Source organism: Leptinotarsa decemlineata, unplaced genomic scaffold (assembly GCF_025532065.1).
Source record: "Leptinotarsa decemlineata unplaced genomic scaffold, Ldec_3_MD MMD2_tig00000218_RagTag_RagTag, whole genome shotgun sequence".
Taxonomy (NCBI): Eukaryota; Metazoa; Arthropoda; class Insecta; order Coleoptera; family Chrysomelidae; genus Leptinotarsa; species Leptinotarsa decemlineata.
Genome location: NW_027412545.1, coordinates 2,834,008 through 2,848,219, shown reverse-complemented (window position 1 = coordinate 2,848,219; position 14,212 = coordinate 2,834,008). Strand labels below are relative to the sequence as shown.

Genomic DNA, 14,212 nt, shown 5'->3' with positions numbered 1-14,212 from the left:
TAATGTTCTTAAAAAATACCAAGGTATTTGATGATATATTTCATCATAGGCACAAAACAATATAATGGTATAAAAATTATAAAGTATCAATTGCTCAAGAAATCCTAAATTAAAAATTGTTTCAATGAAAAGAAATTACAATCTCTTCCATCAGAAGGGATGAGCACTTATAGTGTGTGCTCTAAGATCTTTTGGTAAATCAAAGCCCATGCTACATATGGAGCATGAAAACAAAGCTGACTTGGTTGATGGGGTAGGTACAATTCGTTGTTTCTCATGTACTTTCAGATGAATAGTTAGAGAGTTTTGTTTATCAAACACTCTGTCACACTGAGTACATCTGAATTCAGTCTGAACATACTCCTTGTGATACTGACGAATATGTGCTCCCAAGGTATCTGACCTACTGAATCCTGCGGTGCAATATTTGCAAGGGAAGTTTTTGCCGAACTTTGGTGGACTTCCTGAAACGTTCAGTCTCTGTTGGGATTGATTCAGTTTTTGTGACGTCATTTGACCCTGATCCTGCTGCCTCAACATACTTTGTTCATGCTGCTTCTGCCTTTCAAGAAAATCGTGCAACCGCTTATGGGTTTCGTACTCGTCTTGAGTATTGAAATCTTTATTGCAAGTATTGCAACGAGGAATGAGCATGATGGCGCTGACACTTCTGTGTTTTTCCAGTATGTGAACTTGCAAAGCCGTATCATTTGGCAATTCGGCTAGACAAGTGACGCATTGGAACTTTGGTGATTCATCTGAAGGTTCTTGCTTTATTTTTATGCTCTGAGCCAACTTGTCAATGACTTTATTTTGTTTCATCAATTTTGTGTTTGAATCATTTTGACCACGTTTATGCCAGCCAATGTGTGTTGTCAAAGCTGAAGCTGTTTGGAAACTCTTGCCACAGATGTTACAGGAAAATTGTTCTCTCATTTTGATTTTTCCAATTTTGGGTTTGGCACCCTCGTCATGTTCCTGTTGCATGTGTTTTGTTAATGAAACTAGTGAATCAAATGAAATTTTACAATATTTGCAGAAAAGATGAGCTTGTTTTTGATTAGAGGGTCTGGTTTCTTGAATATGCTTCTCTTTATGTTTTTTCAAAGCCACTTTTGACGGGAAAGTCATCACACAAACGTCACATGTAAAGACAAAAGGGGCAGCTTCCCCATTTTCGTTCAATAGAGCTTCACCTTCGCTATGACATTCCTCTTTATGTTTGTCAACTTCTTCTATGGTATTAAACACTTGCTGACAGATGTTACAGTTTGGTTTGCGTATAATCTTTTTACCAGTTGGACTGGTATTTATTCCGTGACACTTCATGTGGTTTTTCAAGTTGTACTTGGAAGAAAATACCTTGAAACACCTTTTGCATGTATGGTACGATTCCTCCTCAGCAGAGGAGTCATTCTTCTTCACAGCTTTGCTGACATTAACCTCAATCTTTTCGTGAATGAGTTTATGTCTGTACATTGCTGCACCAGTTGTACATACTTTATCGCAATACTCACACTGTTTTGGAAAAGCATTGGACGAGGGCGTTTTCCTTTCGGGGTGAATTCGTTTGTTATGGTCCCATAAGCCTGAATAAGTAGAGAATTCTTTGTCACAGAGGTCACATTTTCTTGTCTTTTTATCGTTACATGTGGAAGATTCAGCTGAAGCTTCAGATGCGTTATCATGTGTCAGGCGATGATCTTCTAATTCTTCCTTGGTGGAGACTATTACATCACATATTTCACAAGTTAGAGAATGTTCCTCGTCTGACCCTGGACTCATAACAGCGCTTCTATATGACTGAGTTTTGGAATCTCTATAAACTTTCAAATTCAAATGGATAGTTCTATGTTGTTCTAATTCTGTCTGGAACTGGAAAGATTTGCCACATTCATTACAAACTTTGGATTCATGTTTTTCTAACAGATGACTCTGCCATTCAGTACTGTTGTACATGCCTCCGCAATCGGGACAGGTGTAAAATGATTCTTCCTCTTCGTCTTGTGATGCTTCTCCTTGTTCAGTTGAGTGTACTTTGTAATGGCGCATCATATTTTTATAAGAGGAATATTCTTTGCCACATATGGGACATTTCTTGTTGTTAGCTTTAGAAGTCAATAAAACAGGATTTATAACTTTGACTGCAGAAGAACTTCCATCAGTTTCAATTATGGGTGCTCTAACAGAAGCTCTTCTCTCTCTTTTTCCACTGAGAATAACTCCATCTGCAGCCTCTTCTTTAGGAGATACATGCATGAGAGGTTTTCGCATTTTGTAGTTATCATCTTGGAGCAAGATGAATCCCTCTGAATTATCATGAACATTACATGCGTGTTTCTGAAAATCGTCCAAGGTTTTTGTGGTTACGAAGCATATGTCACAATAATAATCTACCATGCAGCTCACATACACATGATCTTTATAGTTTTCAAGGTTATCCAATACCCTCTGACACTTGCATTTGAACGGAAATGATAAAGCGGAATGATCCTCATCAACGTGCCTGCAAAAGTCCTCATGGAAACTAAACATGAACTTGCAAATGGTACACTTGAAATTTTGGTAAAGCCTGGTTTTAACATCGCTTCGTTTACGCAAGTTACTCAATTTTGTTATAGTATCAAATTGCTGAGAAGGGCATCTCACCATGTGTCTGGTGAATGTAGAACGATCGGTGAATGTTATCATACAATTATAGCAAGTGAATACTGGGAACCATATTCTCAGTGCTCTCAGATGAGATAAGAGACCTTTGAGATTCTGATGTGGTACATTATGACAAGCACAGATCAGAGTTTGATACATATTAACCATGGCTTTACATTTTTCTATATAACTCAATTCTATTTTAGACAGGGTTTCGCAGGAAATCGGAGTTGCATTCTTTCGCAGTAATTTTAAGCCGGCTGCAAACTGTGTCTTCTGTAGCTCAGATTCATCAGCTGTTGGTGACTCCATGATTGAAGGGTCGACACCATCCTCGCCTGCAAATCCTGAAAAATAATAATATGAATAAATTTTCATACTTTACCTTTATAAACAAGATAGAATCACAAGATGTCTATACACTAGTGGTTGCTGGTATGCGCCTCTGTTTCAGAAATTATTTTAGACCAACATTTCTATTTATTTTAGTCATCAATTGATCCTTGGTAAATTATGTTGCCCATACTATTTTTACTTAGAAACAAATAAGTGAGGTTATCCCAAAAATATAGGTAAGTTGTATTTCTTCCTCTTTTCTGTTATTTATGATTCGGTTAGTTTATTGAGTACAATCATGGATTTTTATTCAAATAACACTTTATTATTGTGAGGTTTTCAATGAACAGTTAACAAAACCACAACATGTGTTTCGGTTTTGTAAACTGTTCAGTGAAACTGTCACAATGAAGTGTTGCTTGAATATGTTATGGATTTTTATCAAATATCGCCCAATTCCATAACAATCATAAACTTGATAAACACTGGTGATAATTATAGATTCTTAAAAACAAAAGTATTTCAAAGAAATCGTGGTAAATATTCATACATATGCATACATAACCTGAAATATTTTATGTCCGTGTCATCACAAATCCACAACTAGCTTTCAATATCGCCACGTTATAGAATTCGAAAACTCTACCATCATGAAAAGCAATATTGACAGTATCTGATGTTACTTTGGAATTGGTCGATAAATTTGCTTGAAAATTATACACAAAGTTGATACACCAGTGTATAGGCATCTTGATTCACAACCACTTTACTTGAAAGATATCAAACTATTGCACACATAAGCATTTGGAAAGTTCAGACCAAAAACATGCATAGGGGTGCAGATATTCTAATTTTGACCTCACCTTATAATACACGTATCCAACCTCAATACTTTCCCTGATTTTTTTACTCTCAAGTTTCAAAAATTCACATCTTTCTGGACAATAACAATTTAAATATCTATGCTTTTTTGAAATGCAGAATTGGATCATATTCCAAAAATGAAATCGGCACGTGATTTGAAGACTATTGGTAAAAAATATTACTGGTGCGGTTCGGCGAAAAGGAGTGTAACGTCACCAGAATAGGAAATTCGAAGCTGGCTAGGAACCGTCAGTAGTTTCAGACAGTTTGAATGTCTATGATGTACAAGTATGGAGGATAAATAAGTACCAAAACCGTATTGTACTGAACCTACTCTACTCGAAATTGTTGGTAACTATTATCAAAAATAAAAAAACAAAGCCTTGCAAATAGCAATGAGAAGAAAGGAAATGAACTTATTTTTGTTGCGAGAATCATTTTGATATAAATGCATTACATTTATTTTGAAGTAATAATAAATGCATTTATACTATTCAATTCATTATCTAAACATGGCTACCAATACACTGACATATATCGCTTCATTATTTCTCATAGCTACAAAAAAATTCAATTTGAAAAATTACACGACAGAAACACTTTCAACCGTTAAATTTGCTAATAAAAACTCAGGCCCTATTCTTCCATTCCATATCTCGTGACGTCACACCAGTTTTCGAAAAACGCGCATTTTGAAAGTCGTGTATCTTGATTTGAAATGTTTGTCATTATAATCTGAATGACAACCACAAAATTAAATTAGACTGAACAAACGTAATGACTGATTTGTTAAGATACCAGAAAAAATTCACTTCTTCATGTATGATAAGGAACTGAGAAAAAAAAATACAATAAGCACTACATTTTTGATACTTCACTTTTGACATGCCTTGATCAAAAATATGGTTTCAAAGAACACTACACTTTTTATAGTAAAAATGCCTCAAGCACGTAAAAATTTCTAATTCTCAAGGTTCTGAAGTTTCTATTACGCATCTTGAAATAAGCATCATGGTCTACAGCTTTTTAGTAGTTTTTGTCACAATTTTATTCACATTTGAATCTGAGATTGTAAATAAATACTATTATTACTTTCATGAGATGTATAAGGAATATAGTTCTGTTCCAAACATACCATTCACTTGTTCTGTAGGAGCACCTAGTACTTCGGATTGATATAGGCCATGCATCTTCTTTTCGTGTTTTTTTCTATTGCCTACACTACTGAATGGTTTGTTACACACGCTACACAGTTTATTGACGTCGACGGCTATATAATAAAGAAATTGAAAATAAGCAAAAAATCAAAATAAACACAAAACAATAAAAGTAAATATAAATTACAAAAAAAAGAAACGAACAAATAAAGCTAATAAATAAAAGTATCAGTATGAAATATTGAGGACAAAATAATGGCTTCTTCAGGACCAAAAGACACTCCACTCTTTAAATGGAGATAATTGTTCGTTTCATAATTTTCCTTGAAATGCTAGCAGCTAATAAAAGTCAATGAAAGACATGCAAATTCCTTACAAACTGAATAGTTATTTGAATCAATGTGAAGCACTACTCACCAGCCACACCATTCTGTTGATCCGTATCAAGGAGATGGGGAGAGAGTGCTGGAGGTAACTCATTGTATTCTTCTTCCATGGATTCTTCAATTTGATCCAATGGCTCATTTTTGACCTGGATCATTTCAATACGCATTGTTTCAGGTGTTTCATGTGGAACAGTACCGTCTTCCATGGTTTCATCTGTATCGCCCATAGGTTCTTCCGAGGGTTCTTCTTTTATTTGAAGATTCTGCAATGTAAATTATAAAATAAAAAATAATTCTTCAAAGACTAGGAGTCTTTTTCATTGTATTCTCAATTATTAATTTCACAATTAAACTGTTCTTTATTAATACATAAAATGTTTCTAGACGATCTAAGCTTATCAAAAATTAATTTACAATCGGATTTACTCACTATATCTCCAATTCCATTCATATGTACAGTTTGATAACTGTCCATCCTTTCTTGTAGTTTGATTTGGTTTTGTGTACATTGTTCCTTGTAAACGTAAAAACCAATAACTTTGGTAATACATTCTGTGCAGACAACTGTGATCTTGTCTGTGGCGCTTATCTGAAATGAAAAAAAAATAGAATCACTGTTACAAATCATGTCTTGCAAATTCAAATAATCGCATATTTTATATTAGCTAGGTAAGAATTGGTCTTCTGCAAGTCATTCATGTATTTATTTAATTATTGATTAAACAGAAATACAGCCAAATTTATAGTTGTGAATTTGTACTGGTAATTCAATAAAGGACAACAATTTGAGCTTCAGTAGGAAGTTTTGTGATTAAATGTAGTTGCCAAACTTTTTTGCGTGCGTTTCTAAATTTACTACTGATCATAAACATCTCCTAAAATGATACATTTAGCACAAACCAACCCATACAGACACAATTATCAATAACCATTCTAATCGCCCTTATTAACATAAACTAGTATCCTTATGTCAATAGGGAATTTCAATAAAGAACTAAATGGCAGATGGCAGTAAATAACAACTTTGATCCTAACGTGATTCATCACATAGACAAAAAAACAATTCAAACAAGCCGTTAAACAAGTATACTCTCACATAAAAGATAACACTTTCAAAACAAAGACTTAGGAGTATACAGGAAAGGCATCAGAAGAGATAAGTAGACTACTAACTAAACAAAACATAAACATGGCATACAAGACTGAAAACACCTCAGGTAGACAGCAAATCCAATATCAACGAGGAGAACAAATCAGGTGTCAACAACTTAGAATATGGCTCGTGTCCAAAAGGTTATATTGAAGAACATCTAGAAATTCCAAAACCAGAATCTCCGACCATAAAAGTTTTGCATAGAAGAAACCCATTTCAACCTATACATTAACATAAACTACGTCGTACTACATACAGAAAGTAACTGGCAAAAATCAACCCTGCTGGAATCCATAGAATTAGTTGAATCATTAGTAACAATAATTTACCTACTTTTAACCTGCTGGCTATTAGTTCTTGAAACAACCTCCTCTAATTGAGATCGATAATTCGTATAAATTGCATTGTAGTGTTGAGTACCAGTCCAACTGAGGAAACTACTATGTAGTGTACTAAATTGCCAAAAACGACTCTCCTTGATAGGAAGACTTAACAGATTGTCTCTGGTCTGGATTCCTGGCCATACTGGCCTGGAAGGCAATGAGGCTACTGACTCCCTTGCAAAGAAGGGTGCTGCAAGCAGCTTCATCGGACCAGAACCTGTCATTGTGTGAGCCACAATAAACCCTTACGGCTTGCGGTGGAGGGTCGAATAGACCCACTCATTTTGGACCTAACCTATCCCTAACTATGTTGTGGGACGCGTATTGGAAATAAAGTATATATTGTGATAATTTGCAATTATCATCATGACGTTATTGAATTTCACCAAATAACGACTTAAGAAACACATAGTCTTGAGGGAAAAAATCGTTCCCATACTTCTCATCATCAACAAATGATACCCCTTATGGACCCTCTTGATCAATCGCAATCGATACGAGTGTTTGCTCAAGCCTAGGTAAATAACCGGTGTTCTCATTCACCAGATATATTTCAGTACATTCTCTGACAAAATGATATTATGTATGATTCACTGCGTTATGAATTTTCTTACGCTTATGGATGGATATCCGTGGATAAGTTGTTCCTAACCAGTGACCTCGATGAATATGTTGCCATTCTCATGATTTATCATATATACTCGGTCAGAAGTCGAAACATGTGGTGGCCAGAGTTTGCTGAGAACGCATCTTCAGCTACTGCTGTTCTCATTTCGTTTTGATAGGAACTACGTTTAACAAACGAAGAACAGGAGTATAAAACTTGAATTTGCGTTGTTCTTACGTTTCCAAACATTCATTATAATTATGCAAACTAGTTTGGATTACTTAGCACCGCATCTGTCTGTTTGAATGCGATAAATTCAAAAACTGCTGCTTTCACCAATAGACGAAGTGGTTCAAGAGACAAGTTTGTGTTTATATCTTAAATGTTTTTTGTAAATCATCGGAGAGAAGTCGAGGCGGAGACGTCGAGCCATCATGGAAAACCATCCCTAATTCCTTTGAGATATAACAAAACAATTTATCACATAGGTCATAGGTCTACAAAAATTCCGCGATGACGCATGTCTACTTAAGCGCTTTCATATGATTACATATAATGTGGTATTAAGACCTTTTAACCATTATCAAATAAATCCGTTAGTTACCTTACGCATTTCATGCAAAATTAAAACTATTGCGCGAAAAAATTTATTCAAGCGGCCTCACAAACCAATGCGACACAAATGAAGAAAAAAGACTGCAATATCCATGTTAACAATTATAAAATTTTCATAATAAACTCCAATTAAGACGCGTTTCGCTACATGGTAGCTTCATCAGTTGGACTGGTGAACCTCAAGTAACGGGCCAGTGTATTCATGAAAGGTTGCCATTGCGTTCGTTTTGTTTTACGCAGTCAATCACACTTTTGTTTTGTGCTATCTTTAAGTGGTACAAGATGGCGTTTACAGATTTTCAGAACGAAGTTTCGTCTCGGAGAAACCGTAAAAAAATTTCAATTTTTTATATGAATCAGAAAAAAGAATCGCCACGTATATAAGTTAGCCGTTAAGGCGACAACTGCACTGATGTATCACCATAATCGTTTAATCAGTTAGGAAACGTAATTTAAATAAGCTTCAAAATGGGCATTTTTTTCAAATTTTACCAACTTTGTAATTCTCAATTTTCTTTGCTACCCTCCTTCAAACACAGTAATCTTGAGAAGAACCTACAAGATGTAAACTGTGAGGTATCTATCATGTCAGTGCCTGTCGAGATCGATAGAAATCTCAAAGTGGTGTTGACACCGTCCGTAGAAAACGGTAAACGAGCACAAACCTCAGTCAGAAGTGTTGACTACTTTCGTTATAAAGACACCACCTACACGACTGTGGACCTTCACAACACCGAAGAAATCATCTGCACCTGGGAAAACATTCAAATTGCAAAAAAAAACTGCAATGGGACTGAGACTAAGTCGAGTTGTACCCCGAAATGTAACTTGCTAATATTCGTTTAGCTAATACATAGAATGCTTAAGGTACAAATACATTGTTTATTTCCTTCCTCGGCTATATGATGCCGGTAGAACCCTTGTGCAACAGCTAATCAAAACAAATCAAGCAAGAGATAGTGACTGTCAAAATTTTCTACAAGACTAACTTAAAGCTCTTTTTCGTAATGCCAACGCAGAGCTCAAGAATTTGCTCGCAAAAACATGAAATTGTTATGCCATGTTTCAGTTATATAATATATATAGTTTAATATACGTAAGCTTCTCTTCAAATGAAAATCAAGAATCAACAGAGCCCGTAGGGTAAAAGAAAAAAAATGCATTTTATGCTCAAACGACGAAATTTGGTACACTACTCTCCATTCACGCATGATTGAGGACTCGTTACAGCGACACAAACGTTGTTTTGAGCTTTTCGAGGTTAAGTATGATGACACAGGATGTCAAATACGGTTTATCAAGTGTGCAGAGCTAACTGTGTAATAATGGCAGCTGATAACGAAGGAAAGTAATTTTGAATATTTCTGCTCGAGTGTATTTTAAGAACACTGGTGGCTATAGGTTTTTGGGGTTCAAAAAACGCATACAACGGAAACTCCGAAAAATGCCCACTTAGATTGAAATATTCGAATATGCAGTTAGTCGATTCTTGCCAGCCATAATTTTTTATGCAATAACATTCCAAACAATCGTGTAGATCACCATTGAGCATATTATGGTTTATTTAGGTTCTTCTTTTACACTAAAGCTGATCATATTGCTAGGCTAGTATGCTATACTAGTTTGTTTACCTCTGACCGATACAATGGATTCACAAATTTAAATTTGCAGGAAAAGGAAACTAAATTACATCAGAACTCCAAAAAAATTCAATAATTTATCCCTGCAATGGTCACGTAGGATAATTCCAGGATTCCCATAAACCCCATTGCCGTTTTTAAAGCAGAACATACCCGAAATTATGCTTAAATGCAAATTAAATTTTTTTCCAAAGCTACTTTGACTGGTCAAATAATCACCTATTGAAGGTCCATGTACTTTTTTTTACTCACTAAATTCTCAATAGGTACTGGATACACCCGTAGGCATAATGAACATGATTTGAAACGTCTATTTCTACCCCTTCAAGCTAGCAGAACCACTGGATTTTTATATTCATTTTCAAGCCATAATTTTACGTCAATTCTGTATTCCATTCCCGAATTACATTTAACACAGAAAAAATCTTATTGATTCGGTATACGTCATCATTTTAGGCTTCTATTCATCCCTATCATCGATTTTCTGAGTTGTTATGTTCAAAGAATCGGTGGGATCTGCTAGCCTCACTATTGACCTGGCATTACCAAATCGAAATACCCCACTTTTTGAACTTGTCATTTCAGGCTCCTTCAATGTGTTATTGAATTATTGTCAGCATATCGTGTGAAATACAATTTTGTAAATCCAACTATAGGGGAGAAATATATTGAGAGCTTTAGGTTCATTTTAGGCTTCTATGATCACCCTCGCCGACTTTCAATCTGTTTTTTCCTTAATAATCAGCGGGTTCTGATAGCTTTAGCCAGCAGAATCAAATCGAAACCATTTATTCTTACAATCATTTTGAATACTGGCAAACATCTGTCATTCTCAATGTTGGCCTTTTGATAGAGGAAACTACTATCTTTTCTCTGGGCAAATCAAAAATAAAAGTTGTTGATTATTTCTATTGTAATCTTCAATTCCAATAAGTCTCTTTATAATACCTATTTTAATAACCCTCAGGTAAAACTTTGACCGAAATTTGCACTAATTAGGTATGAAGATCTTCTGATCATTGAACCCAGGAGTACCTGACAGAATTCTTAACAATAGTGCACAAAATAAAAAATCCGAAAACTTAACATCCAATAAGTATATCAACAATCAAGAACATTACTACCTCCAGAGTAATAAGAGGAACAAAACAATCTCTGATTTCACAGAACATAATTTGTAAAATGTCTTATTAGAATAAAGTCACTTTACCTAATCTCAGTTGAATTTCAGCAAAAGGTCAATACCCAGAAATATACTAAATTTGCGTCTTGAAACCATTGTTGGTACTGTTTGTTAAGTACTCAATAAACAAATTCAGAGATATTTCAAAATACCTATATAAATTATGTATTGAGAGAAACCATTTCACCTAAAACAGATTCTAATCTGGGGTACAACTACCCCAAATTCTTCATTGGTAATAATTAAATTGATATTATATGGCTTGAAGAAAAACCCAAAATTTTAATCTCTCCTGAATATACTCAGTTTCAAAGAAAAGCTGAAGGTAGGTATATCATTTGCTTTCAGTGTTATTTTCAAATGAAGTTGAAATTTTATACCTTTCATTTATACTCATTGAATCTTTCTATCATTAAAAATGCCTTGATTCATAATTGATCAGTAACAACAAGAGTAGATATGGTTTTCCAAGAGATGTGTTGCTCCCATTATTTTCCTGTAATTCCAATATTCAATATCGTGAGTTACTGATTAAAATCGTGGTGCTCTCGCCAGAGGAAAACCTAGTTTCCTAAAAAAGCACTGGATATTTGAAAAACGCACTAAAAGTGAGTGCCTGAGGTAACACCCTAGATATTCAATTAAAAGAAAAGCAAAAAATGTTCAATATAGTTGCATAAAGAAAATTTTCCCAAAAGAATTCAGATCGTTTAATATTAAACTAACTGACTTAATATCTCAAAACAAGGAGCGTGACCATTGTATACCTTCGTACCAAGGTGTCTTTGATAGATATAAAAACATTATAAAACCTTCACATAATGAAGGGCATATTTGATCCTACCAATAAAAGATCAATTTAGGAAAACGCACTGATTTAAAAATACCAGATAACATATCACTGTAAATAAAAAAACAAAACAATCATATGCAGACCAGGTTAACCATGATTAATAACACTAGAAGCTTTTCAATTAGTGAAAACTGTTCAAATAGGTGAAAAATGTTTTATTGCACCATTTTATAAAATTTACAAAATAGGCAGACATTTTCACCTTCACCGTCAATCAAGAGGAATAGGAAGCGCATCACATTAAAAATCACTCAACAATATTGTAGAGGCTTTCTAGTACCATTTAAGATGCATAAACACGTGAAACAAAGAAATAGCATAACTGGCTCAGGTAGGTACCTAAATAGGCACACCCATTATTCAGACTGAACAAATTTTATCAAAATACCCGATTCTCAAACCATATCCACCCAACAAATAAAACGCTTCATCCAAACAGAAAATTTGAGTCGACGAAATAATCGAGATAACTTGTGACACAAACACAACGCAGTCGCCACTATTCATTATTCATCTCCTATCTACAAAGAGCAGCCATTTTAACGTTCCCCTTCTAACAACTACGCAAGCTGCTACAGCTGGCCAGACCATGTTGGTAGAGACGTGAAATGCAATAAGGTCGACTTTCTTCACGTTCCTTATGCAAGCTTGGCCGTAACACGTTAAACAATTGTGAAGAGACACCGTTTCACCTTTGCAAAGTTTTCCACGAAATAATCAACAATGTAAGAACAAAAACGACAAAATAATAGTTAATTTACTCACGTCGATCCCAACAAATTGTGAAATCTTCTGCGGCAACTCGCGATCTTCTACTGTTTCATCGAAAATGGATTTCGAGGTGTCCAACTTCTCGGTCAGACATAGTCTGCAACAAGATTGGAAATTCTGAAGGCTCGGCATGAGGATTGTCTTTCGAAATCTATTCCTGATCACTGTACACTATCCACCGGAACTATTTACGAAATCGAACACTGTTTCAAAGTCTATAAACAACAACTGGGCAATGTTTTTAGTTGAGCCAGCTCGATGCTATAACGGCAGGCAACGCCATAACACACGCTGTCGACTTGTCCGTTCTCCCCACTCAGGCAGGCAGGATACTCGGTTCCGATGTCGTTTGAATTCTGTGTCAGCAAAGGCACAATGAATGCATGGGAAGAAATTGAAAGCAAGCGTCTCGAGTCGGTGCACTTCTCTGGTTAGATGAAGGGATACTGAATAACTGGAGACGGAAGGCCAGACTAAATGATCTAAGGTCCGACGTACGACTACTCTGCTAATGATATTTTCGTTTCCTTCAGGTAACTTAGGTTACTGGTTGGCTGGCAGACAATGGTCGGATCAAGTCCATTTTCACCAGCTGGTTTCCTCGTTTTTAACATTCAATAATAAATTTACGAATCCAATTCTCTGTTTGCATCTCTCACCCATATTCAATTGTTATGAATTCGGATTTATGTAATGACATTTAATAAAGAAAGGCCCAGTCTTGTGCTGTTTTGATTCTGTAAAAACAACCCGTCAGCATGTTTGTAATGCTCGTATGTATATCTAGGTACTGGTGAACTCAATCAATATCAGATATAATTAGTTGTTTCATTATTCCTTTTTTAAAAAAGTATTTTTCCGAAATATTTTCTGGGAATTTAAGTTTATACACTCTTAAGAAATAGTGAGATCAATGACATATTTTCACAAATAGTACCAATAAGTCTGATTAGTCAGAATGTTATACTTGATAGCTATATTTATATTTTTTCAATTTGCTATAGCCGTTTGAAGTATTTTGCAAAAAGTAGAAAAATGAACCAAATATCACGATGAAGAAAAATTAATGAAATATAAGGATTTGGAAAACGGTACGAAATAAGTTTTCAACAATTTCATTCACATTTAAAACAGTCATCTATTCATTCCGTTGCACATTATAAATGAATATTGTTAAATTAAACGGTTTTTATTAAGTAAGTTATGAACTGTTGGTTGTTGATTTTTTTTAATGAACAACATGTCAGTTTCTTCACCGATCAACGGCCGAAAAACTGATATTTCTAAATGAAAATTTCCCTTGATGTTTTCCCTCGAAAATCTAACTGTAGAACATATTTTCCGTGCCTTACTTACATTTGTGGCGTAATTTTGAATGATCGTTGAACATAGCGTATACATCGACAGATGAAATAAACAAAAAATGTGATTTATCATTTGATTCCAAACATATAACCACTTAGGTAAAAAGTGTAGGTATTATTTGAAAACTTAAAGTTCACATCATTTCTGAAAAAAGCAAAACAAAAAAAAAATATTAAATCTCCAGGATAAATTTCAGCAAGTATACCTATGTCCGATTATTCATGTTAGAAACCAGAGAAAAAAGGAGAAC

The 14,212-nt window shown here is 34.8% G+C and overlaps 1 protein-coding gene across 3 annotated transcripts; it reads right to left on the bottom strand.

Annotated features, from left to right (window-relative positions):
* Positions 1-22: 22 nt before the first annotated feature.
* On the bottom strand, positions 23-13,242 carry LOC111508195 (uncharacterized). Of its 3 annotated transcripts, XM_074173264.1 has the most exons (5): positions 12,592-13,238; positions 5,823-5,981; positions 5,424-5,655; positions 4,985-5,119; positions 23-2,996 (listed from the first exon to the last, which is right to left on the bottom strand). In XM_074173264.1, exons 1-5 carry the CDS (start codon positions 12,727-12,729, stop codon positions 151-153), a joined length of 3,510 nt encoding a protein of 1,169 aa, XP_074029365.1. In that variant the 5' UTR covers positions 12,730-13,238; the 3' UTR covers positions 23-150. The 3 variants fall into 3 exon arrangements, with proteins under 3 accessions (XP_074029365.1, XP_074029366.1, XP_023019399.2); XM_074173265.1 differs by lacking the exon at positions 4,985-5,119 and having other exon boundaries at positions 12,592-13,242; XM_023163631.2 differs by lacking the exons at positions 4,985-5,119; positions 5,424-5,655; positions 5,823-5,981; positions 12,592-13,238 and adding an exon at positions 3,551-3,720.
* Positions 13,243-14,212: the final 970 nt, after the last annotated feature.

Bases quoted from the DNA above. Each gene is read 5' to 3' on its own strand.
- LOC111508195 (XM_074173264.1), bottom strand. From the start codon at position 12,729: ATGCCGAGCCTTCAGAATTTCCAATCTTGTTGCAGACTATGTCTGACC. The intron at 5,656-5,822 runs GTGAGTAAATCC...TTTACATTGCAG, and splicing joins TGAATGGAATTGGAGATATA to AATCTTCAAATAAAAGAAGA. The intron at 5,120-5,423 runs GTGAGTAGTGCT...TTTATTATATAG, and splicing joins TCAACAGAATGGTGTGGCTG to CCGTCGACGTCAATAAACTG.